Source organism: Nicotiana sylvestris, chromosome 9 (genome assembly GCF_000393655.2).
Source record: "Nicotiana sylvestris chromosome 9, ASM39365v2, whole genome shotgun sequence".
NCBI lineage: Eukaryota > Viridiplantae > Streptophyta > Magnoliopsida > Solanales > Solanaceae > Nicotiana > Nicotiana sylvestris.
Genome location: NC_091065.1, coordinates 180795909 through 180821649, shown reverse-complemented (window position 1 = coordinate 180821649; position 25741 = coordinate 180795909). Strand labels below are relative to the sequence as shown.

The window sequence follows — 25741 nt, the reverse complement described above, 5'->3', positions numbered from 1 at the left end:
TACAAGAGTGCAATCAGAATTACACAGAGAGGTTTGAAATTAGTCCACAATTAAGGGTTATTTTGAGAGGGAAATTTAGCATATGAAAGAGTGTTTAACATTAGGCATGTGAGGCTGAACTCGTGACAAAGAGAATAATCACATGCTAGTCACATAGGCTAATAGAGAAAAGGGAGAGTATCAGAAACATGCAAAAGGGTCTAGTAGAAAGACCTTTCTAAAAATACTGTCGAGTTTCAATGATAGCAGGAGATCAAAATCACATGAAGCAACAGAAGTTAAAACAAATATTTAGAAACTCAGTCGAGCAATAGTTGAAACAAGTTCAGAAACTAGAATAGGTCCAAAGAGATTAGGGTTTTGAAACCAAACAAGTTCAGAGATGAGGAACAACCAAATCACATAGCAAATAGTCTCAAAACTCGAATGAACGCCCCAAATTTTAGGGTTTTCACCATCAATCGAGTATAGAGATGAAAGACAAGAGAATCAAGCACAATATGAACAAAGAAAATAAAATTAGAAACCTTAAGAAAGAACCAACACTTTTAACATAAAGAAAGACAGTAGAAGACCAACATAAGAAACACAGTAGAAGGATCAACATAAGAAACACAGTAGAAGAACAACATAAGCAACACGGTAGAAGAATCAACATAAGAAACATAGTAGAAGAATGACATGTTTAAAAAAAATCAGAAAAGCTTCGAAATAACTTAACAAAACCCTAAATCGGAAAAGATAAAGGTTCTGAAGGTAAAGTTTTGAAAGAGACTTTGAGAAAACGTTTAAAAGCTTAGAATAAACACAGATCTACAGCAGATCTAAAAGAATCAGGAGAACCTCGAAGGTTAGGGTTTTAGAAGAACCCAGCTGGTGAGAAAGGCTTTGAAAGTCATTAATTTAAGCCAAAGAAGTCAAGATCTGGTTTGAATAGCCACGGCTGGCCGGAGCAGGGTCAAAGATGACCTGAGAAAGCATAGCACTGAAATAGACCAAAGTCTGGACCAAACTTCCTCAATATCTGGTGTTGAAAACATGATAATCGGGCAGTTAGAAGTCATAGGAGGCAGGTACAAGCCTTCAATGGCTTCTGAAGCCATGGATTTGGTCGATTTAGGTGGTGGTTAAAGATGGCAGCTAGAGTTTGAGAGGGAGTTGAGAGAGAACTGAGAGAGGAAGGAGGGGTTCGAAGGCGGCTGAAGATGGGAAATGACTAGGGTTTGGGGGTAATAGGGAACTAAAAAAGGAAGGTTGAATGGTGGCCGTTGATCATTTTGATCAACGGCCTGGATTGAATGGGGGTTCGGGTGGGTTATTTTAAAAGGGTCGTGGGTCGGGTAGCTTAGGATTTGGGTCAGGGTAATTGGGTTAAAAAATTGGGTTGAATTGGGAGTCCAAATAAGACTGCAATTGAAATAAACGGGGCTAAAATTTAAATAGCCATTTTTCCCTTGTTTAATTTATAAAAATAGTAAAATAATTTCTGGGAGTAAATTAAAGGTACTAAAATGATTAATAATATATAATTATGAAAATAAAAATACTGGTGTCAATTTTATAATTATAAACATAATTAAATCTTAAAATAGGCTAATATTGCAATTATATTCAATTTAGCTTAAAAATACTAAATAAATTTGTAAAAATATGCAAAAATTATATTAGCTATATTATAGTATAAATACGAGAATATAATAAGTGAATTGCCAAAATGATAATTTTGGGAATAATTATTGGGTTTTTCTTGATAAAATAGGGCAATAAATTGATTTTAAAATCTTAAAAATTAAGAGAAAAATAGTAAAACCTTGGCATACTTATATATGCATATACATGCTATTTTAAAAGTATATTGCATATTAAAAAATATACAGGAAAAAATTGGGTATCAACGGCTGTCCCTCTTTACCCGGGAAGGATGAAAGAGTTGTCGGGTAAAGATATGATGGCCAATTTTGACCGAACAAAATGGTTCAAGGAGATTTAGGCCGTACTCTAGCTTCTGAGATGCCCACATATCCCTAGTTTTACGGGAATCGGGTCGTATGAAGTTCGGGATCCGTCGGCGGAGTATGCTGATGGAGACTTTTCAAGAACGGACGTAATATTGAGGATGGGGTGAATGGTTAAAAATTAGTAGGGCTGCGGGAATTTGAGCGGAACCGCTCCTGCTGATATGGCCATTACTCGCCGGTCTACCTGCAAATAAACAATACAAGCATATATTGTGCGTAATTTAATCATGATGCAAATTCCCGTTGGACCATAAAAGTTGTCTTGGACGGTTAGAATGACGTCCTTAGACTATGACAGCCTGGGCCATAAGGCATATAATAAAGATTTGTAGGCCCTGAAATGATGCTCTCGGGCTATGAGAATTGTGCCTCCGAACTATGATGCCCTTGAATAATGATATACAAAAGACAAAAGAGGTCCTCAGGCCATGAAATGGTGTTCTCGGGCTATGAGAATGGTGCCTCCGAACAATGACGCCTGTGGATGATTTGGCGATCTTTCAGCCCATGAGATGCAGTACGTGGCGATCTTTCAGCCGATGAGATGCAGTATTTAAGGTGGAGATCTTTCAGCCATGCAAATGTAAATAAGGTGGCGATCTTACAGCCCATGCCAGTGTAAATGAGGTGGCGATCTTTCAGCCATGCAAACGTAAAGGTGGCGATCTTTCAGCCATGAAAATGTAAAGGTGGAGATCTTTCAGTCATGCAAATGTAAAGGTGGCGATCTTTTATCCATTTAGATGGAGGTAGAGCTTAAACTTGGAAGGTAGAATGGTAGCCTTATGCAATGAAGAAATACAGATGGAGACAGAGTTTAGTCTCGGAAGGCAGAATGGTAGCCTTATGCAATGCAGAAATGTAGATGGAGGTAGAGTTTAACCTCGGAAGGAAGAATAGTAGACTTATGCAATGCAAGAATATAGATGGAGATAGTGCTTAGTCTTGGAAGGTAGAATGGTAGCCTGATGCAATGCAGAAATGCAGATGGAGGTAGAGTTTAACCTCGGAAGGCAGAATAGTAGCCTTATGCAATGCAGAAAATGCAGATGGAGGTAGAGCTTAACCACGAAAGGTAGAATAGTAGCCTTATGCAATGCAGAAAATGCAGATGGAGGTAGAGCTTAACCTCAGAAAGCAGAATGGTAGCCTAATGCAAGAAGTAAAAGGGCAAATGATAATAGAATTTTCTTAGATGATAGCAGATTGCGATATTGTGACTTCTGGGGATAGTGTGTCTACTGGGGACACTGCAGGCGAATAGCAGCTGTGAGTAAGTGCAATGGTTCTAAGAGTTTTATTTCTAAGCAATGTGAGTCTCGTGAGTGTATAGTATATTTGATGATTTTGCAACTCAAGTGCCTGCATCCAAAGAAAAATCGTGAGTTTTGTAAAGGGGGAGGTTAGTTCGTAACCCCGCTAGCTTTGCTCGATCTGCTCGATTCTGATCAGGTGATACTACATGTATCATTGGGGTAGCGTTGCTAAACAAGGCAATTTCAGAAATAGACATGCATGATTTAGTAAAGGCGTACATAAATACATAATTAAGAATAGTTTTCTTTTGATGAACCAATGACTGCGACGTGGTTCAAGACATTAAAACCCTTCTTGTTATGGAATTTTGAGGGTCCTCCTCAAAATTCTTCTCCAGTTTAATGGATTGATGTTTTCGACTGCTGCCAGCAATGATTGGCTGAAATTAACTTTTGAATTTTAAGGGTCCTCCTCAAAATTCTGCCAGAGATTCCAATTGCAGGGGGGAATAAAAGTTTTATTGATTTGTGACCGAACCCATAGAGCTTCCTACGTATCCTCTCTTAAACGTGAATTAGGTTAGGCGTAGTTTAATTTACATTATCTAGGAAAGCATAAAGATTACACATAGTAATGCTTGACTGCATCTGAATTGATCGCCTTTGGCCAGACTTCTCCGTCCATTTCTGCAAGTATGAGGGCTCCTCCTGTTAGAATCCGGTGAACCATGTACGGACCTTGCCAGTTGGGAGAGAATTTCCCTTATGCTTCATCTTGATGTGGAAAGATTTTTTTTAACACCAGTTGCCTCGCTATGAACTGTCTCGGCTTGACTTTTTGTTGAAGGCTCTGGACATTCTGTTCTGATAAAGTTAACCATGGCAAACTGCATTCATCCTCTTTTCGTCTATGAGGGCTAGCTGCTGATAACGATTTTTCACCCACTCTGCATCGTCGAGCTCAACTTCATGTATGATCCTTAAGGAGGGAATTTCTACCTCGGTGAGAATGACCGCTTCTGTACTTTAAACTAGCATTTGGGGGGTTGCCCCAGTTGATGTGCGGACTATGGTGCGATATCCCAATAAAGCAAACGATAACTTCTTGTGCCATTTTTTATGCTTCTCTATCATTTTCCTCAATATCTTCTTGATATTCTTATTGGCGGCTTCTACTACTTCGTTCATCTGAGGTCTGTAGGCTGTGGAGTCTGATCTTGAAGGTTTCACACATGGCTTTCATCAAGTCACTATTGAGGTTGGAGCCGTTGTCAGTAATGATTGACTCTGGAATCTCGAATCGACAAACAATGCGGTCGCGGACAAAGTCTGCCATGACTTTCTTAGTCACTGCTCCGTAAGATGTTGCTTCGACCCATTTGGTGAAATAGTCAATTGCTACTAGGATAAATCTGTGCCCGTTGGAGGCAGCGGGCTCGATTGGTCCAATAACATCCATTCCCCAAGCGGCGAACGGCCATGGTGAGCTCGTTGCATTAAGCTCACTTTCTAAGTATCTTTATCATGTCTGCATGTAGCTGACAGTGGTGGAATTTCCATACATACTGGATGTAGTCCGTCTCCATAGTCATCCAAAAGTAACCAGCACGGAGTATTTTCTTTGATAAGATTAAGCCGTTCATATGCGGGCCGCATGTCCAGCGTGAATTTCCTCTAGTAGACTGGATGCTTCCATTATGTAAACACACCTTAGTAATCCCAAATTAGGAGTCCTCCTATACAGGATTTCTCCACTGTGAGAGAAATTGTTGGATAACCTCCGAAATGTGCGCTTTTGAGTAGGATTCGTGAGATCTGGGTATTTTCCTTTCGCCAAATATTCCGTGATATCATGAAACCAAGGTTTTCCGTCTGCTTCTTCCTTAACATGAGCATAATAAGCTGGTTGATCATGGATCTTTACCGGAATGAGGTTAATGAAGTTCTTGTCTGGATGTTGTATCATGGATGATAGGGTAGCCAATGCATCGGCGAACTCATTTTGGACCCTGCGAACATGTTGGAATTCTATCTTTATGAATTTCTTCCTCAATTCCTGCACATAATGCAGATACAGGAGTATCTTGGAGTTTTTAGTTGCCCATTCTTCCCGGACCTGATCTATAAGTAGGTCTGAATCTCCAATCACTAGAAACTCTTGAATGTTCATGTCAATGGCCATTTTGAGCCCTAGGATGTAGGCTTTATACTCGGACATGTTATTGGTGCAGGGAAACCTGAGCTTGGTGGACACCAAATAATGCTGACCGGTTTTTGATACTAGGACTGCTCATATGCCAACTCCTTTGAAATTTGTTGCTCCATCGAAAAACATTCTCCAACAGTCATAGGATTCTACATTGTCTTCTCCTATGAACGATACCTCTTCATCAGGAAAATACATTTTCAGGGGTTCGTATTCTCCGTCCACGGGGTTTTCAGCAAGGTGATCTGCTAGTACTTGTCCCTTGATTGCCTTCTAAGTTACGTAAACAATGTCGAACTCACATAGATTTGCCACTTAGCTAGCCTGCCAGTGGGCATGGGCTTTTGGAAGATGTACTTTAAAGGATCCATCTTTGATTTGAGATATGTAGTATAGGCACAGAAGTAGTGCCTCAGCTTCTGAGCTACCCAAGTCAAAGCACAGCAAGTATGCTCTAACAGAGAATATCGGGCCTCATACGGGGTGAACTTCTTATTGAGATAATAGATGGCCTGCTCCTTCCTCCCTGTTTCGCCATGCTGCCCTAGAATGCAACCGAATGCTCCATCTAGTACTGTAAGGTAGAGTAATAAGGGTCTACCTGGCTCATGTAGGACTAATACTGGTGGTGTTGATAGGTATTCCTTGATTCTGTCGAAAGCTCTTTGGCAATCATCAGTCCATTTGGTAGCGGCGTCCTTCTTTAACATCTTGAAGATTAGCTCACATATAACTATAGATTGTGCTATGAAACGACTGATGTAGTTGAATCTCCCTAAGAAACTCATCACGTCCTTCTTATTCTTTGGCGGTGGCAATTCTTGAATAGCTTTGACCTTTGATGGATCCAGTTCTATTCCCTGGCGACTCACAATAAACCCATGTAGTTTTTTGGTAGGAACCCCAAATGCACACTTCGCGGGATTCAGTTTCAGGTTGTATCTCCGTAATCTGTTGAAGAATTTCCTCAAATATTTCAAGTGATCAGTGGCTTTCTTGGACTTGATAATAACATCATCTACGTATACCTCTATCTCCTTGTGTTTCATATCATGGAAGATGGTAGTCATGGCCCTCATGTAGGTGGACCCTACATTCTTCAGGCCGGACGACATCATCTTGTAACAGTATATTACCAATGCCGTAATGAAAGCCGTTTTCTCATCATCTTCTTCATCCATCTAGATATGATGATACCCAGCGAAACAATCCACAAATGACTGCAATTCATGCTTAGCACAATTGTCGATCAGGATGTGTATGTTTGGCAAGGGGAAGTCGTCTTTCGGACTAGCCCGGTTGAGATCCCGGTAGTCGACGCAGACTCTAACCTTCCCATCCTTCTTTGGTACTGACACAATGTTGGCTAATCATGTTGGGTATTCTACTACCCTGAGAACCTTGGCTTTGACTTGCTTAGTGACTTCTTCCTTGATTTTCAGACTCATGTCATGCTTAAACTTTCTGAGCTTTTGCTTTACTGGTGGACATGTTGGATCGGTTGGCAGTTTCTGAGCCATAATAGATGTAATCAGACCAGTCATGTCATCATACAACCAAGCGAATATGTCTTCATATACCCTTAGAAATTCTGTGTATTCCTTCTTTTCTGATGGCGATAAGTGGACACTAATTCTCATTTTTTTGATGTTCTCTACATCTCCCAGGTTAACAATCTCGGTCTCGTCCAAGTTGGACTTAGGTCTGTTCTCAAAATTCTCAACTTCCTTAACAACCTCCTCTGGTACATCATCTTTCTCTAAATCTGTGCTTGTTTGTTGCGTTGTCTCGTAGCATGTCACAGTAATTGGTTCATCAAGATAGGTAAAAGTAATGTTGTATAAGTAATGAGAGAAAATAATAGTAATAAGTGTTGATTCATAAGGAAAGCAAAAAATGCTTTGATAAATTGCATAATCATTTTGAACATTGGAGATCTTATTGCGGGAACTAAAATGCGAAAGGAAAATCATTTAGTAAATAAAAATAGTGCATGATGCTTGTTTTAGCCTTGCTACCCCGAGACTCGTCGGGCTCTGGTTGTCCTGATGGTCCAGTTATTGAGGCGTGCCCCTCTGCTTACGGACTGTATGGAAGGGCCTTCCTCCCCCTCCCCCTCAAGAACAACATAACAGTCCATGTCATTGTCTTCTAGGAACAAATTCCTCACCGCTACAAGTGCTTCTTCTTCTTCTGACCCATAGATAACATCGGCCAGTTGGAAAGTCCACTCCAAGTGCAGTATTGGCTACTTCAGCGGATAGTAAGGACCGCGCCATGGTGGCGACCAGTGGTTGAATTCCTCCTAGGTTTACTCATATCCCAGACAGAAAGTAGTGCCATGCTTCTTGAGCTTTACGGGCTTAGCGATTCCTTGGAGATTCTTGCCGAGCCCTTTGCCAGGTTCGTACCCACACCAATTCAGTATACTTTCGATCTTGTTATCCCACCATTTATCTTTGTCAACAGCGTTCACCCTTTTGATATGATGGTAAGTTTTCTCTCCTAGCTTCCTTCTTCCTTCGATTGACGGAATGGTCTGGAGACTGTATATAAGATTGCTTTCGTCGCCGTGAATGATTACCTCTTGATGGTTCCATTCGAATTTCACCGCCTGATGCATTGTCGATGCCACAACCCCAGCAACATGAATCCATGGTCGTCCCAGCAGTAGATTGTAAGATGCCAGTACGTCTATCAGTTGGAAGTCAACATCGAACCAAGTTGGACCCATTTGCAAACACAGACTAATCTCCCAAATGGTGGATCTTTGGGAGATGTCGAAGGCTTTCACGTTGATAGCTCCATCCTTTATCTCGTGCAATACTTTGCCCAATTTCTTGAGTGTTAACAGTGGACAAATGTTAAGACTAGAACACCCATCGATCAAGATCCTTGAGATAAAGTAGTCCTCATATTGCACAGTGATGTGCAGTGCTTTGTTGTTACCCCAACCCTTCAGGCGGTAGCTCATCCTCATGAAAAGTAATTTTGTGATTTTCCAATACCTGTCCGACTATGCTGACCATTTCACTGCCAGTGATGTTGCTTAGCACGTATGCTTCACTCAACACCCTCAATAGAGCATTTTTGTGTGCCTCAGAATTTTGTAGCAAAGCAAGTATGGAGATCTGTGTCGGTGTTTTGTTCAATTGGTCGATGACCAAGTTTTCCTTGGCCTGTATCTTTCTCCAAAGGTCGTTTGGACCTGTCTCAATAATGGGTGACCGATTGGAGGCCTGCTTGCTTGAATCAGCTAGATGTTCTGGGGTGTAGACACTGCCTATTCTCGTCATACCTTGTGCAGCAATAGTTTCCTCAAACCTAACCTTGCCTTCCTCCTTGCCTAAGTTGTATAGTCCTATAGTATAGCTTTTGTATGAAATGGTGTCACGGCCGACATCGCCACTGGGATCGGAGTGGCTATCTTCACCCCGAACGGAGCATGTCCATTGGGTGGTAAAACTGCAACTTCAAATGGTGTAGGTGCATTTGTTGGAGACACGAATTCGACCTTAGTTGCCGCTAGTGTCTTTGCAGATGATGTTGTTTCAAACTCAAGTGGCACAAACATATTTACCTCAGCGTCCCCAGACAGCTGAATCTAGACTATGATTGGATTAAGAGTAACTATTGGCTTCTTTGGGTCATCACCTTCTGCAGTCAACCCGATTGATCCCTCGGGATCCAAATCATCCTATTTAAATCATGTGAACGTCTCCACTCTTATGGTCTGGAAGAGGGTTATTGTGGACATTCAAAGCGGGCTCCTTTGCCACAATAATCTTGTTGTCAATCAAAGCCTGGATCTTGTCTTTTAGAGAACGACTCGATGGAGTATCCCTTCATGCTGGAATGGTATGCACAGGATTTGTTTGGATTGACCCATTAAGAAGGGTTCTTAGGGGATATGGAAGGGATAAGGGTGACATAACCAGCGACTTTAAGTCTTTCGTACAACTGGTCAATAGGTTCAGCGATGGTTGTATACTGTTTAGGAGGTCGACTGTCAGAATTTGTTCTAGGTCTTAGGAAGTTTTTGCGTGTAGGAGGTGATTGATAGTGGGATGGTTGAGCATTATAGGCTTGGTAAACATGTGCAGGTTGGGAGTATCTAGGTGAAGTAGGCTGATATGTGGGAGGTGGAGGTGATTGATAAATGGGTGATAGGGTTTGGTAAGAGGGTGAGAGTGCTTGGTACTTTCGAGTGGGTTGATATGTGAGTGGAGGCATTGGGTAGGTTTGGTATTTGATAGGATATTTGGTTCTCTGTGTGACCATTATAACCCCTACGTCCCTTTTCTTGGATGCATCCCCAGACTGTAAGGCCTTATTGGTAGCTTGCAAAGCCTCGAAGTTCGTAACCATATCGCTTTTGATGCCTTCTTCGATCCTTTCTCCCAGCTTGATGATGTTAGAAAATTTATGGTTCTCAATCAACATCAGCCTTTCATAATACTGCAGGTCCTTAGCCCGGACGAAAAACTTGTTCATTTGTTCTTCCTCCAAATCAGGTCTGACCTTGGTAGCTCTTGATCTCCAGCGAGTAGCATACTCGTGAAATGTTTTTGTAGGTTTCTTCTTTAGATTCTGAATGTAGAACACATTCGGCGCATTCTTCGTGTTGAACCTGAACTTGTCCATAAAATCGGACGCCATGCCTACCCAACTTGCCCACTTCTTCGGATCTTTGCTAATGTACCAAGATAGAGTATCTCCTTTCAGACTCCTCATGAGCAACTTCATGCAGATTCTCTCGTCTTTCTCTAATCCAACCAGCTTGTCACAGTATGTTCTCAAATGTACTCTAGGATCCCCTGTACCATCAAACATCTCGAACTTAGGAGGTTTGTACCCCTCGGGAAGTTTGACGTTGAGCTATATGCGAAGATCTTCATAGTTCAACCCCTCAATTCCTTTGCTACCTTCGATGCCTTGAATCCGGCTAGTCAATTTCTTGAGTTCTTCAGCCAGATTCCTGATGAGAAAGTCTTTATCATCAGACTCGGTTGCACTTGAGATGGGTTGGGTGGAGTGTGGCATGGTCTCCACGTAGATGAGGGTGTTATGATGGGCGTGAAAGTGGTCATTTGTGGAGTTTTGGGGTTCCGGAATGACCAGTGGAGTATTGCTGGAAGTATGGCAGGTGTTGTAGTAGTGGTGAGGAGCGGGATGGTTTTGTGGCTTTGGGATATTTTGTGGAGGTATGGGGTTCTAAGCGTTTGTAAAATTAACATCTGGAGTGGTGAGGGAAAATGACAGATTTGCCAGATTCCAAACCTGATCAAGTCTCTTGGAACTTCAGCAGATTTTGTTCCAGTTGGGATGCATTCTCTTTGGAAACCTGAGTACCATGGGTGTGAGTGACCTCTACCCTTTCAGTTGAGTTCTCCTTTCTAGTGTTGTTCAGATCTTCCATCTTCCCTTTGTTCTTGTTTCTGACAGGACTAAGAGGAAGAGTGGGTGGAGGGCCCTTGGATCTCGTTGAATAAGATGATGTTGCTAGAGTGCACGAACTAACCTTTGGGGAGGGGGAAATAAATAAAAAAAAAGTAAAAACAAAAAGGTAACAAGTTAGTGAGGATTATAAGAAAATGTTGCTATATTAAATACATAGTGCAAGAATGTAAATCATGTCCTATTTGGGAACCTTTTTGTGCCCGAGGTAGGCCTAGCGACAAGTTGATTTGGAGAACATAGAATGCTAAATGCCTCATTTCATTGATTAAAAATAGAAGAATCCCAAATCGACACTACATAACAGGAAGTAAAGTATCACTAGTGGTTGTTGGCCTTGTTACATTTTGTAAAGCGAAAAAGGAAAAACTCCTATCTACTTAGTCCCAGAAGGACCTTCCCCAGACTCAGCATCTTTGGCTCCGTCGAACAGCTTTCCTAACTCGCGAAGTCCCAATAGTAGGTAGGCTCTGGCTAGATGTCCGCCCTTGTTTCCCTCAGTATTTTGGCAATCCTCGATTATTTTGAGAAATTTCCTTTCCAGTTCTACTATGCCCCACTCCAAGTATCCCAGTCTCTTGTTGGCACTGACAGCTATGTCAGCTTTTGGTTGTCTTCCTGTATCTGATGGTGATCGCTTTCGCATTCCCGAATCCTCTTGCGTAGTTGATTGTATTGGACCTGTGCCTTGGCCCTCTCGTCTATGATACTGTGGCCCCTAAAAAGTCCTAGCTGACCCAGACCGTCGTGATTAGATTCTAACCAGCCTGAATAGTAGGGGTGCAACCAGCATGGTATCTGTATGGTTCGATAGTATCTCTTCCCATGATGATCTTGCAATGCCACATATGCTGAGTTTGGCACTTATAAGGACTGTCATCAGCTTGGAAGTCAGTCCGGAAGTGACTCATCTTGTCAACCCTTGGTATAACCTTCTTCCTACCAGCCTGTTTCATAACTCAAAGAGAGACATAAGGGTAGGTTCCTATCAGACCGATTAATATCAAAAATGGTGCATCCCTAGATCGGGCGATAAACTCCTCGGTAGGGAACCATTCGAACATCCATTGTATTTGATCCTTAGTTAGGTTTTCAAACAGCTCTAACCATTCCTTGGCGTCTTCTGACTGGGAGAACATGTTGGGCATGTAATTAATCCGCCTTGGATGATGGAAAGCTATATGATCATCCCAGTCCCTTCGCTGAATCTCTTGCCGGTATTCACACCTTTGGAGATGTTCTATGAGCCAGAGCTGGAGTAGCAAATTGCAGCCCTCGAAGTGTCCGGCTCCTCGTTGACACTTCTCCAAGGCTCAGTATATCTCCGCAATAATCATGGGCACAATGCTGAAAGGTTGCCCACCAATGCCCTCCATCAGAGTTTTAGTTACCATAGCTAGCCTGGTATGGATCTTTGTTTTCTTCATTGGAAACACTATCAACCCCAGGAAACAAAACATAAACACAAAGACCCTTCGATGAATATGCCCGAAGGATGCAAAGGCAAATTCGTCAGGATAGGTATGGTAAGACTTGTTACGATCGTACCTCTCATACAAGTAATCGAAGGGGACATAAGATTCCTTCGGACATGTTAGTTCTGGATTCTTCTTTAGACCCATCATTTTGAGAAAACCACTGCCCTTGCAGTTCTCAAGCATTAACAATCCCGGTGTTTCACGTGGTATACCGGCTAATCCTCCTATTTCTTCTAGCAAGGGTGTCATTTCAATGTCCCCGAAGCAGAATACAACCCTCTCACAGTCCCAAAACAAAGTAGCAACTTCTATGATCTTGTTGTTGGGTTAAATCTCTAGAAGAGAAGGTAGATTGCCTAGATACTTTCGGACAAGATTTTGATCACTAGAGTGAAGATTCTCCCACCAGCTTAGCAATTTTAGGTGGATGTTGGTGACCATGCCGAATCTAGGCACTTCGTGCCTCATTTTCTGCAAAACAAAAGGGTTAGACCCTTACCCCTACTGGACTCGACTATTTAGTATCAACAATTGGCATAAAAACATTTAGTTCTCCAAATTAATGCACAGAACGTGGTAGTGTCCGTTTGGATTTTGGGGGAACCTAGTGGACTTTGGACAAGGCTATCTTAAAGAGTCATTATGCGGATAACATAACTGACTCGGCTAGGTTTGACCATGATGCATCCACAGTTAAATAGAGTAAGGTTTCTTTGAGGTTTTAGACTGGTACCCTTGAGCGGACAACTCAAGGGGAAAGGCACGGAACCGTCGACTACACCGTTGATCGACTGGTTTTACCGTAAATACGCCTTTTCCGAATTTAGGGGTGATAATATCGGACGAGCGCAACCACTCATTATAAGCGATGCTATGGTATTTTATTTGGCACGAGTGGAATATGATGTTGAGCATGATTATGCAACAATTAAAGCAGGTTGTCACGTATTTGCACGTTAGGAAAGCAGTAAATACAACATTTTTTCATAACTTAAAGCGGTAGTAAAGGAAAGCAGTAAAGAAAGGTAATAATGGAAGGAAACAAAAGACAAGTCAGTTTTGCGATCGAAAAGAAAATTGAATGCTTGAAAGAAACAAATAGATAATTGTGCATAAAGAAGCATAAATTCATAATAATAGTCTGCAATGTTAAAAGCCTAAAATAGATCCCCAGCAGAGTCACCACGCTGTCGCGCCCCCTTTTTCCTCGTGGAATCGGGTTTATGACATTTGGAGGGACAACTCATTCCTTCTAGGAATTGGGTTTGATTTGAAGAGTCGCCACCTAATGATTAGGGTTCATTAGGACACCAAGAGGGTTTGATTTGAGTAACCAAAGATTGGGTAAGGGCTTGAAATTATTTCAAGGGGAAGGTGTTAGGCACCCCTTAGAATCCACTAGTGTGGTTCCCGGCCAGACAATTATTGTGAGTTTAGGGTACAATTAACATATAGACAAATAAAGCTCAAATAGGAGGGGGTTTCACATATAAAGGTTTGAAAATATACAAAGTTTAAAAGAGCAATTTGAGGAAGCGGATTCTAGAATAAAAATGTTAAAGAAATAAGAATAAAGGCAAGGGGGGTCCTAGGTTTACTAAAAATATGGATCACCCCACACAACATCCGGTAATCACTCCTCAATGAGGGTCTACACGTGACGTTATCGCATGGTCATCATATCCATATCTACCCTTCCCACCCCGTTAAGGTATTTAAAGCGCGGGTTGGTCTCGTTTACTTTTTGCATGCTATTACCCGTCCCAATCCTATCAGTTCCGGAGGCATTTAGGACTACTAATCCTAAAAGGGAAGGATGTTAGGCTTATTTGGTGTTTCAAAGGTAAAACTCTAAGGCGACATACAAAAACACATATTGCATATTGGGAAAAACATGTATAGAAACAGAGGCTCAGATATACCTCCTTAAACAAAAAAGCACGTAATTAGCATGACTTACACATACTATTTAGGTCTGATTTAAAAGTATTAAGGACGAGGAAGACGAGACTGTTGAGACAGTTTCAGTTTATCACATAACTCAAATAAGAAGTGTGAATCACCCCTGCCTGCTGGTTGTAATTATTAACATAAGCAGATTCAATTTAATTACTCTAAAACTTACCTAAGTGTTTGGACAAGGGTCCTATAGGCATGGTATCTACTAGATTCAAAAGGTGATGAGACAGTAAGAATTGAAATGAATTATGCATACTTGTTAAACTTACTAAGTGAGGGACTCAGATCATTAAAAGAGAGGTAGAATTTAAACGAATTGATTATAAGTTCTGCAACTGACAATATCCATTATTACTGATTTTATATCTAACATTGAGTGAATCGAATCAGATTCAATTAGAAGCTCCTATAGGCATGCATTCTAGGCATAACTAATTTTAGACACTTATAGATGTGGCGTCGAAATGCAGAAGCCTTATAGATATGGTATCTACATGCAATTGAATATGCAGAATTTTAGAACACCCTATAGGTATGATTCCTAGATGAAGTTTGCGTATGCAAAATTAGACTAGTCCTATTGGCATGATTTCTATATGAAGTTGAATATGCGGTATTCAGAACAATCCTATAGACATGGTTTCTATATTTAATTGAATATGCAGATTTTGAACAATCCTATAGGCATAATTTCTAGGTGAAGTTGAATATGTAGAGTTCAGAACGATCCTTTAGGCATAATTTCTATATGAAGTTGAATATGCAGAATTTAGAACAATCCTATAGGCATAATTTCTATATGAAGTTGAATATGCAGAATTGTAACAGTCCTATAGGCATAATTTCTACCCTTTACATGCATAGTTACCCAGCCCTGTTTCACTAGCTAGCCCCAAATGTTTATTACAACTTATTACAAACCAGAATGAATAAAATTACATCAGAAAAAGTAAAAAGTACAACTAGAGGAAGTCAGCTTCCTCTCTAAGTTACAAGATAGACCAGCTCAAAGACCATTAACCCAAAGTCTTTCTCAATTTAAGTGTGTCAAAGTTCCCTAAGAGCCTTAATGGGACTCCGGGCAGTGCTCACACCCAAATTGTATTATCAGAATGGGGACAAGTGCAGTGTGGAAAGGCCATCCCTCAAGTGTCCCAGTTCAGAGGGAGCTCAATGGGTCCCAAAGCAAGGCTCACAAGAGAGGGGCAGAACTTAAAGTCTAAGAGAGAGTACAAGTAACAAGAGAGAATGATTTTTGAGCGTGAGTGTGAGTTCAGAAAACTTAGAGTGTTTGTGTGCACTTATGTCAATGAAAGTGCCGGGTATTTATAGTGTAAAGCAGGCAGAGTATAAGGCAATAAAATAACCATGTGCCAATTAAAATCAATCAGTAGAAGAACTTCCTTTAATTAAGGAGTTCAAACATAAACGGTAGTGAACATAAATCATTTAAGGAAAGAAATCAAATAAGCATCTTGTGAAAAATATACAATTACAAACCTCTTAAGTTTAAGATGTTTGATGGTACGGGTGATCCAATTGTCCATCTGAGGACATATTGCGACAGGCTGGTTGGAGTAGGGAAAGATGAAAGGATCCGTATGAAGCTTTCATGAGGAGTTTGAAAGGAGATGCCTTATCTTGGTACATCAGCCAAGATACCAAGAAGTGGTCAAGCTGGGTAGGCATGGCATCTAACTTTATGGATAGATTCAGATTTAATACAAAGAACGCACCAGACGTATTCTATATCTAGAATTTGAAGAAGAAGCCCACAGAGACATTTCGCAAGTATGCTACTCGGTGGAGGTTCGAAGCTGCTAAGGTCCGACCTTCCTGAGAAGAGGAGCAAATGGACAAGTTCTTTGTTCGGGCTCAGGACCCGCAGTACTATGAATAGCTGATGATGATTGAGAATCACAAGTTTTCCGACATTATCAAACTGGGTGAAAGAATTAAAAAAAGGTATTAAAAGTGGTATGGTTACAATTTTCGAGGCCTTGCAAGCTATAAATAAGGCTTTACAGTCTGGTGGTGTGTCCAAGAAAAGGGACGTGAGGTCCGTGATGGTTGCACAAAGGACCAAATCGCCTCTCAAATACCAAACTTACCCAACACCTCCACTCACATACCAGCCAACCCCAAATTACCAAGCACCTTTACCCTTATACCAAGCTCTGCCACCAACTTATCAGTCATTTCCACCTCCTACATATCAACCTACCTCACCCATATACTCCTAACCTGCTCATGTCTACCAAACCTATAATGCTCAACCATCCTACTATCAATTACCCCCTACACGCCAAAACTTCCCTAGACCTCGACCTAATTTTGATCGCAGACCTCCAAAACAATATACAGCCATCGCTGAACCCATTGACTAGCTGTATGAGAGACTCAAAGTTGCTGGTTATGTCACCCCATCCCTACTGTGACCCCTGAGAATCCTTCTTAGTGGGATAACCCAAACAAGTCTTATACATACCACTCCGACATGAAAGGGCACACCATCAATGAATGCCGCTCCTTGAAAGAAAAGATATAGTCCTTGATTGATAACAAGATTATTGTGGCAAAACAACCTGCTCCAAATGTCTGCAACAACCCTCTGCCAAACTATAAAGGTGGAGGTATTCACATGATTGAAATAGAAGATGAATGGGATCCCAAGGGGTCAATCGGGTTAATCACAGAAGGTGATAGCCCAAAGAAACCAACAATCACTCCCAATCCAATCGTAGTCCAGATCCAACCGTCTGAGGGTACTGAGGTTAATATGTCTGTACCTCTTGAGTTTGAAGTTGCGCCATCGGCAAAGACACCGACACCAATTGAGGTTGAACTCGTGTCTCCAGCAAATGCACTCACACCATTTGAGGTCGCAGTTTTGCCACCCAAGGCACATGTTCCGTTCGGAGTGAAGATTGTCGCGCCGATCCTAGTGGCGATTTCAACCATGACACCATTCTATAAAAATGCCATACCTTGGGACTATACAGTCGAGGCGAGAAGGAAAGGCAAGGTCAGGATTGAGGAAACTATCATAGCACAAGGTATGACAAGAACTGGTAGAGTCTATACCACTGAACATCTAGTTGAGTCAAGAAAGCAGGCCTCCAATTGGCCACCCCTCATTAAGACAGGTCCAGATGACCTTTGGAGGAAAATACAGGCCAAGGAATATATGGTCATCGACCAGTTAAACAAGACGCCAACATAAATATCCATTCTCTCTTTGCTGCAAAATTCTGAGACGCATAAGAATGCTTTGTTAAAGGTGCTGAATGAAGCGTATGTACCAAGTAACATCACTAGCGGGGAAGTGTATAATATGGTAGGACAAGTTCTGGAAAGCCATAAGATCACCTTTCATGAGGACGAGCTACCACCTGAAGGGCTGGGGCACAACAAGGCACTACATATTACCATGCCATCGAAGATTATTTCATCACCAGGATCTTGATCGATGGAGGTTCCAGTCTTAACATTTCTCTGCTGATAACACTCAAGAAGTTGGGTAAAGGGCTACATGAGATAAAGGACAGAGCAATCAATGTGAAAGCCTTCGACGTTTCTCAGAGGTCCACCATTGGTGAGATTAGTCTATGCCTGCAGATGGGACCAACCTAGTTCGAGGTCGATTTCCAGGTAATTGATTTATCAGCATCTTACAACTTGCTATTGGGACGGCTATGGATTCATGTTGCTGGGACCGTAGTATCAACGTTGAATCAGGCAGTAAAGTTCAAATGGAATCACAGGAAGTGATCATTAACGGTGATGCTAGCAACCCTATATACAATCGCCAGACCATTCCGGTAATCGAGGGAAGGAGGAAGCTGGGTGGAGAAACTTACCACCATATCAAACGGGTTAATGTTGTCGACAAAGACAAATGGTGGGATAACAAAATAGAGAGTATACTGAATTGGAGTGGGTATGAACCTGGAAAAGGGCTCGGCAAGAACCTCCAAAGAATCTCTAAGATCATAAAACTCAAGAAACATGGCACTACCTTCTGTCTGGGATATGATTACACCTGGGAAGAATTCAATAACTGGTCGCCACCATGGCGCGGTCCTTACTACCTACTAGATCAGCCAATACTGCATCTGGAGCAGACTTTCCAACAGGCTAACATTATTTATGGGTCGGATGAAGAAGAAGCACTTGCGGTAATGAAGAACCTATTTCTGGAAGACAATAATATGGACTGTTGTGTTATTCTCGAGGAGGAGAGGGAGGAAGTCCCTTCCATGCAGGCTATGAGCAGAGGTGCACATCTCAATAATTGGACCATCATGACAACCAAATCCCGATGAGCTTCAGGGTAGCAAGGCTAAAACAAGCATTACTCACTATTTTATTTACTAAATGATTTTCTTTTTGCATTTTTAATTCCTGCAATAAGATCTTCAATGTTCAAAACAGTTATTCCATTTATCAAAAGCATTTTCGATTTTTCTTATGAATTAATATTTAGTGCTATTGTTTTCTCTCCTTACTTTACCAATATAGCATTACTATTACTTATCTTGATAAACCAACGTGACATGCAATGAGACAACACAACAAATGGACATTGATTCAAGGGATGATGACATACCTGACGAGATTGTCAAAGAAGTTGAGAACTTTGAGAATAGACCTAAGTCCAACCTGGACGAGACCAAAGTTGTCAGCCTGGGAGATGTAGAAAACATCAAGGAAACACGAATTAGCATTCACCTATCACCATCGGAGAAGAAAGAATACACAGAATTTCTAAAAGAGTATGAGGACATATTCTCCTGGTCGTATGATGGCATGACTGGTCTGAGTACATCTATTGTGGCTCAAAAATTGCCAACCGATCCAATATGCCCACCTGTAAAGCAAAAGCTCAGAAAGCTCAAGCCTGATATGAGTTTGAAAATCAAGGAAGAAGTCAACAAGCAGATCAAAGCTAAGGTTCTCAGGGTAGTAGAATACCTGACATGGTTAGCCAACATTGTGCCAGTACCGAAGAAGGATGGGAAGGTCAGAGTCTGTGTCGACTATCGGGATCTCAACCGGGCCAGTCCAAAAGATGACTTTCCTTTGCCAAATATACACATTCTAATCGACAATTTCGCCTAGCATGAGGTACAATCATTCGTAGATTGCTTCGCTGGTTATCATCAGATCTGGATGGATGAGGAAGATGCTGTGAAAATGGCTTTCATTACATCGTGGGGAGTGTACTATTACAAGATGATGCCATTCGGCCTGAAGAATGCAGAGGCCACCTATATGAGGGCCATGACTACCATTTTCCATGATATGATACACAAGGAAATAGAGGTATATGTGGATGATGTTATTATCAAATCCAAGAAGGCCACTGACCATACGGGAGATCTCAGGAAATTCTTCAATAGACTACCGAGGTACAACCTAAAACTAAACCCCGCCAAGTGCACATTTGGGGTTCCTGCTGAAATATTGCTTGGGTTCATTGTAAGCCGATGAGGAATAGAACTGGATCCATCAAAAGTCAAAGCCATTCAAGAAGTACCATCGCTAAAGAACAAGAAGGATGTGATGAGTTTCTTGTGGAGGCTTAACTACATCAGTCAATTCATAGCACAATCTACAGTTATCTGTGAGCCAATCTTTAAGATATTAAAAAAGGACGCCGCTACTAGATGGACCGATGACTGCCAAAAAGCCTTCAATGAAATAAAGGAATACCCATCAACACCACCAGTCTTAGTCCCGCCTGAGCTAGGTTGACCCTTATTACTCTACCTTGTAGTGTTAGATGGAGCTTTCGGCTGCGTTCTGGGACAGCACGATGAAACGGGGAGGAAGGAGCAAGCCATTTATTATCTCAGTAAGAAGTTCACCCTGTATGAGGCCCGATATTCTCTATTGGAACGCACCTGTTGTGCTTTGACTTGGGTAACTCAGAAGCTGAGACATTACTTCTATGCCTATACTACATATCTCATATCGAGGATGGATCTTTTGAAGTACATCTTTTAGAAGCCCATGCCTACTGGCAAGCTAGCTAAGTGGAAAATCCTATTGAGTGAGTTCGACATTGTTTACTTAACTTAGAAAGCGGTCAAGGGAAAGGCACTGGTAGACCACCTTGCAGAAAACCCCGTTGATGGAGATTACGAACCCCTAAAAACATATCTCCCTAATGAAGACGTATCATTCATAGGAGAAGACATTGCAAAATCCTATGACGGTTGGAGAATGTTCTTCGATGGAGCAACAAACATTAAAGGAGTTGGCATAGGAGCAGTCCTAGTATTAAAAACCGATCAGCATTATCTAGTGTCTGCCAAACTCAGGTTCCCCTGCACCAATGATATGGACGAATATGAAGCCCGCATCTTAGGGCTCAAAATGGTCATTGACATGAACATTCAAAAGCTTCTAGTGATTGGAGATTCAGACTTGCTTATACATCAGGTACCAAAAGAATGGGCAACCAAGATCTCCAAGATACGCCCATATCTGCATCATGTACAAGAATTAAGAAAGAGGTTCATGAAGACGGAATTTTAGCATGTCCCTAGAATCCAAAATGAGTTCGTCGATGTATTGGCTACCCTTTCATCTATGATACATCATCCAGACAAAAATTTCATTGATCCCATTCCAGTGAAAATCCATGATCAGCCAGCTTACTGTGCCCATGTTGAAGAGGAAGCAGATGGAAAGCCTTGGTTTCATGTTATCAAGGAATATTTGGCAAGAGGAGAGTACCCAGAACTTGCAAATCCTATTCAGAAACGCACACTTCGGAGATTGTCTAACAACTTCTTTCACAACGGAGGAATCCTGTATAGGAGGACTTCTGATTTGGGAATGTGAAGATGTGTTAACGCAAAGGAAGCATCCAAGCTACTAGAGGAAATTCATGCTGGGACCTGCGGTCTACATATGAACGGTTTTGTCTTAGTGAAGAAGATACTCCGGGATGCTTACTTTTGGATGACTCTGGAGACAGATTGCATCCAGTATATCTTGAAATGCCATCGCTATCAGATACATGCAGACATGATAAAGGTACCTCTGAGAGAGCTCAACACAACAAGCTCATCGTGGTCGTTCGCCGATTGGGGAATAGATGTTATTGGACCAATTGAGCCTGCTGCTTCCAACGGATATAGGTTTATCCTGGTAGCCATAGACTATTTCACCAAATGGGTTGAAGCAGCATCTTATAGAGTCAACAGTGACTTGATGAAAGCTATGCGTGAAACTTTCAAGATCAGACGCAGGAATTCTACAGCCTACAAAAATCAGATGAATGGAGTTGTAGAAGCCGCCAATAAGAATATCAAGAAGATATTGAGGAAAATGATATAGAAGCATAAACAGTGGCACAAGAAGTTATCATTTGCTCTATTGGGGTATCACACCACATCCCGCACATCAACCGGGGCAACCCCCTATATGCTGGTTTACAGTACAGAGGTTGTCATTCCCGTTGAGGTAGAAATTCCTTCCCTAAGGATCATACAAAAAGCTGAGCTCGACGATGCAGAGTGGGTGAAAAGTCGTTATGAGCAGCTAGCCCTTATAGACGGAAAGAGAATGAATGCAGTTTGCCATGGTCAACTCTATCAGAATAGAATGTCCAAAGCCTTCAACAAAAAGTAAAGCCAAGACACTTTACACCGGGACAGTTGGTATTAAAGAAACTTTTTCTGCATCAAGATGAAGACAAAGGGAATTTCTCTCCCAACTGGTAGGGTTCATACATGGTTCACCGGGTTTTAACATGAGGAGCTCACATACTTGTAGAAATGGACGGAGAAGTCTGGCCGAAACCAATTAATTCAGATGCAGGCAAACGTTACTATGTGTAATATTTATTCTTTCCTTATATAATGTAAATTGAACTACGCCTGACGTGATTCCCGTTTAAGAGGGGATACGTAGGTAGCCCTATGGGTTCGGTCACAATTCAATAAAAATTTCATTTCCCCCGCAACTGGAAACTGGGGAAGAATTTTGAAGAGGACCTCAAAATTCCAAAGTAATTTTAGTCAATCGCCGCACAAGAAATAGTCAGAAGCGTCAACCCATCAAACTGGGGCAGTAGCAAGAGAGGTTGCCATGTCCCAAACCACGTCATAGTCGTCGGTTCATCTAAAAGCTATTTCCAACTATACATTTATGTCATACTTTTACAAATCATACATGTTTATTATTGAAATTGCGTTGTTTAGCAATGCTACCCCAATGATACATACGATATCACCAAATCAAAGCCGAATGAGTCAAGCAAAGCCAGCGTGGATACGAACTAGCCTCCCCTTACAAAACTCATTATTTTTCTTTGGATGCAGGCACTAAGATTGTGGAATCATTAAACATGTTATACGCCACAGAACAAACATTGTTCGAAAATACGATTCTCAGAACTGTTGCACTTTCCAAACATTTGCTATCAGCATACACAAGAAATGCTCTGAAGTCACAATGCTCCTAGTAATCACAATGCCGCAATCAGCTATCAGCTAAGAAAACTCTACTGTCATTTATTATCTTGTTTCTTGCTTAAGGCTATCATTCTGCCTTCCGACACTAAACGTTGTCTCCATCTGGATCTACATTGCATAAGGCTACCATTTTGTCTTTCAATTTGTATAAGGCTACTATTCTGCCTTTCAAGTTTAAGCTCTACCTCCATCTACATCTACATTGCATAGGGCTACTATTTTGTCTTCCGAGGTTAAGCTCTACCTCCATCTACATCTGCATTGCATAAGGCTACTATTCTGCCTTCCAATCTGCATAAGGCTACTATTTTGCCTTCCAATCTGCATAAGGCCACCATTCTGCCTTCCGAGACTAATCGTTGTCTCCATCTGCATCTGCATTGCATAAGGCTACCATTCTGCCTTCCAATTTGCATAAGGCTACTATTCTGCCTCCAAATTTGTATAAGGCTACCATTCTACCTTCCGAGGCTAAGTTCTACCTCCATTTGCATTCGCATCTTTGCATAAGGCTATCATTTTGCCTTCCGAGGCTAAGCTCTACCTCCAATATTCTTCGAAACTAAGCACCATCTCAAGTACTAGTTATTTCACTTTTCTTATGGGCTAAGCTCTGCCCTTCAGTTCGAAAGACTAAGCTCTGTCTTGTCTGCATCATACTACTGCATCTTTCATGGGCTGAAATATCACCAACTCATCCAAAGGCATCATCGTTCGGAGGCACCATCTTCATAGCCCGAGAACACCATGTCATGGCCTGAGGATCTCTTGCGATCTCTTGCATATCATTATTTAAAGGCGTCATCGTTCGGAGGCACCATCTTCATAGCCCAAGAACATCATTTCATGGCCAGCGAATCTTTTATCATACACTTCATGGCCCAGGACATCATGGTCTGAGGACGCCATTCCTAACTGTCCAAAGACAACATTCATGGTCCATTGGGAATTTGCATCATGTTTAAATTTATGCACAATATGCGCTTGTATTGTTTTTAATTGCATGTAAAACGGAAAGAAACGGCTACCCCCAGCAGGAGCAATTCTGCTCTGGTACCCGCAGCCTTATCAAACCTAACCACTCCCTTAAACTTCCCATTCACCCGGCCCTAGATATTGCGTCCGTTCTTGAAATGTCTTCATCGACATACTCCGCCGATGGATCCTGAACTACATACGGACTGATTCCTATGAAACCATGGATATGTAGGAAACTTAGAAGCCAGAGTGCGGCCTAAACCTCTTCAAACCATTTTGCTTGGTCAAAATTGGCCATTATGTCTTTACCGGAAACTCTTTCATTCTTCCCGGGTAAAGAGGGGCAGCTGTTGATGCCCAATTTTTCCCTATATATTTTTAATATACAAAATACCTTCAAAATAACATATGTGTGCATATATAAGCATTTCCAAGGGTTTTATTATTTTTTCATAATTTTAAAGATTTTTAATTGATTTATTTCCCCGTTTGTATCCATAAAATCCCAATAATTGTTTTAAAAATTATTATTTTTGATAATTCATCTATTGGATTTTTATATTTATGCCAAAATATGGCTAATGTAATTTTTACATATTTTTATAATTTTATTTAGTATTTTTAAAGCTAAATTGCACATAATTGCAATATTAGCCCTTTTAAGGTTTAATTAGGTTTTACATTTATAAAACTGGATCCCATATTTTTAAATTTGTAATTATGTATTATAAATCATTTTAGTACTTTAATTTATTTTTCAGAAACTATTGACTATTTTTTATAAATTAAAAAGTGAAAACTAGCTATTTAAATAACAGCCCCTTTTGTATTTTAATTATAACCCAAATCAAACCCCCAATTCCCCGGCCCAATTCCAATTTTAGCCGACCCACACCCAATTTTAATCCATGCCCAAACCGGATCCCCACCTACCCCTTTCAATCTAGACCGTTGATCATTCAGATCAACGGTCCACATTCCACCTACCATAATTAAACCTAAACGACCCCCCTAACCTAATTCATTTCCACCAACCCGCCGCCCTTGAATCCCCTTCCTCTCCAACTCTCTCTACAACCTCACCCAAAATCTAGCCGCCACCACCCAAACTAACCCTAATCCCCTCCGATTTTCACTCAATCCATGGACTCCCATGGCTGTTTGAGACATATATCGGTCTCATATGTCTACTGGTTGCCTGTTTTCCTGATTTCATGGAAAGATATCAAAGAGATCTAGTCCAAGCCTTGCTCAACTTCTATCCATGGTCCTTTTTCTGGCCATCCATGACCGTTCGAGTCAGATCTATGGCTTTTCCGGCTAGATCGGTAACCTTTCGAAGTCTTTTCACTTTTTCTGAGTTCTCTGAAACCCTAGCATTAAGAGCTTTTCGATTTTCTTTCAGATCTATCTTAGATCTGTGCATGTTATGAACCTTTTGGTTTTTTCTCAAAAGTTTTTCGATTTCTTTCAAAGTGACTCTTCATCTTCAACAATTAGAGTTTTATTAACCTCTTTTTAAATGACTTCTTCTCAGAGTTTCAATGTTGTCTTATGATTTTACTATGTTTAAATGGTTTGTTTATGTATTCTTCTACCTAGTTCATCGTGTTGAAAACCCTAGGTATTTTTGGTTTTATCCGAGGTTTGGAACTGTCTTTGTTTATTTTGTATACTTGTTTTGACTGAGTTCTTTGTGTTTAGATCCTTTTCTTTGTTTAACTTGACTGATTTTGAGTTCTTACCTTTTTAACCCAGCTTTGTTAAAACCCAAATTTTTTAAAATTTTCCTCAATTATTACTGTGAGCTTTTGAAGACTCCCTTTACTTATTTCCGTGTGTTGGTCTGGTCTCCTTTGCCTGTTGCTATGTGTTAGACTGGTTTCTTCATTTTTAGTTC

General features: G+C 41.1%; 2 protein-coding genes across 2 annotated transcripts; one reads left to right on the top strand and one right to left on the bottom strand.

Moving 5' to 3' along the window:
• Positions 1 to 4913: 4913 nt before the first annotated feature.
• On the bottom strand, positions 4914 to 5456 carry LOC138878672 (uncharacterized). The gene has a single exon (XM_070158359.1). The coding sequence runs from the start codon at positions 5454 to 5456 to the stop codon at positions 4914 to 4916; it is 543 nt and encodes a 180-aa protein (XP_070014460.1).
• A 13496-nt stretch (positions 5457 to 18952) lies between these two features.
• Positions 18953 to 20917, top strand: LOC138878671 (uncharacterized). The gene is made up of 2 exons (XM_070158358.1): positions 18953 to 19069; positions 20459 to 20917. Exons 1-2 carry the CDS (start codon positions 18953 to 18955, stop codon positions 20915 to 20917), a joined length of 576 nt encoding a protein of 191 aa, XP_070014459.1.
• Positions 20918 to 25741: the final 4824 nt, after the last annotated feature.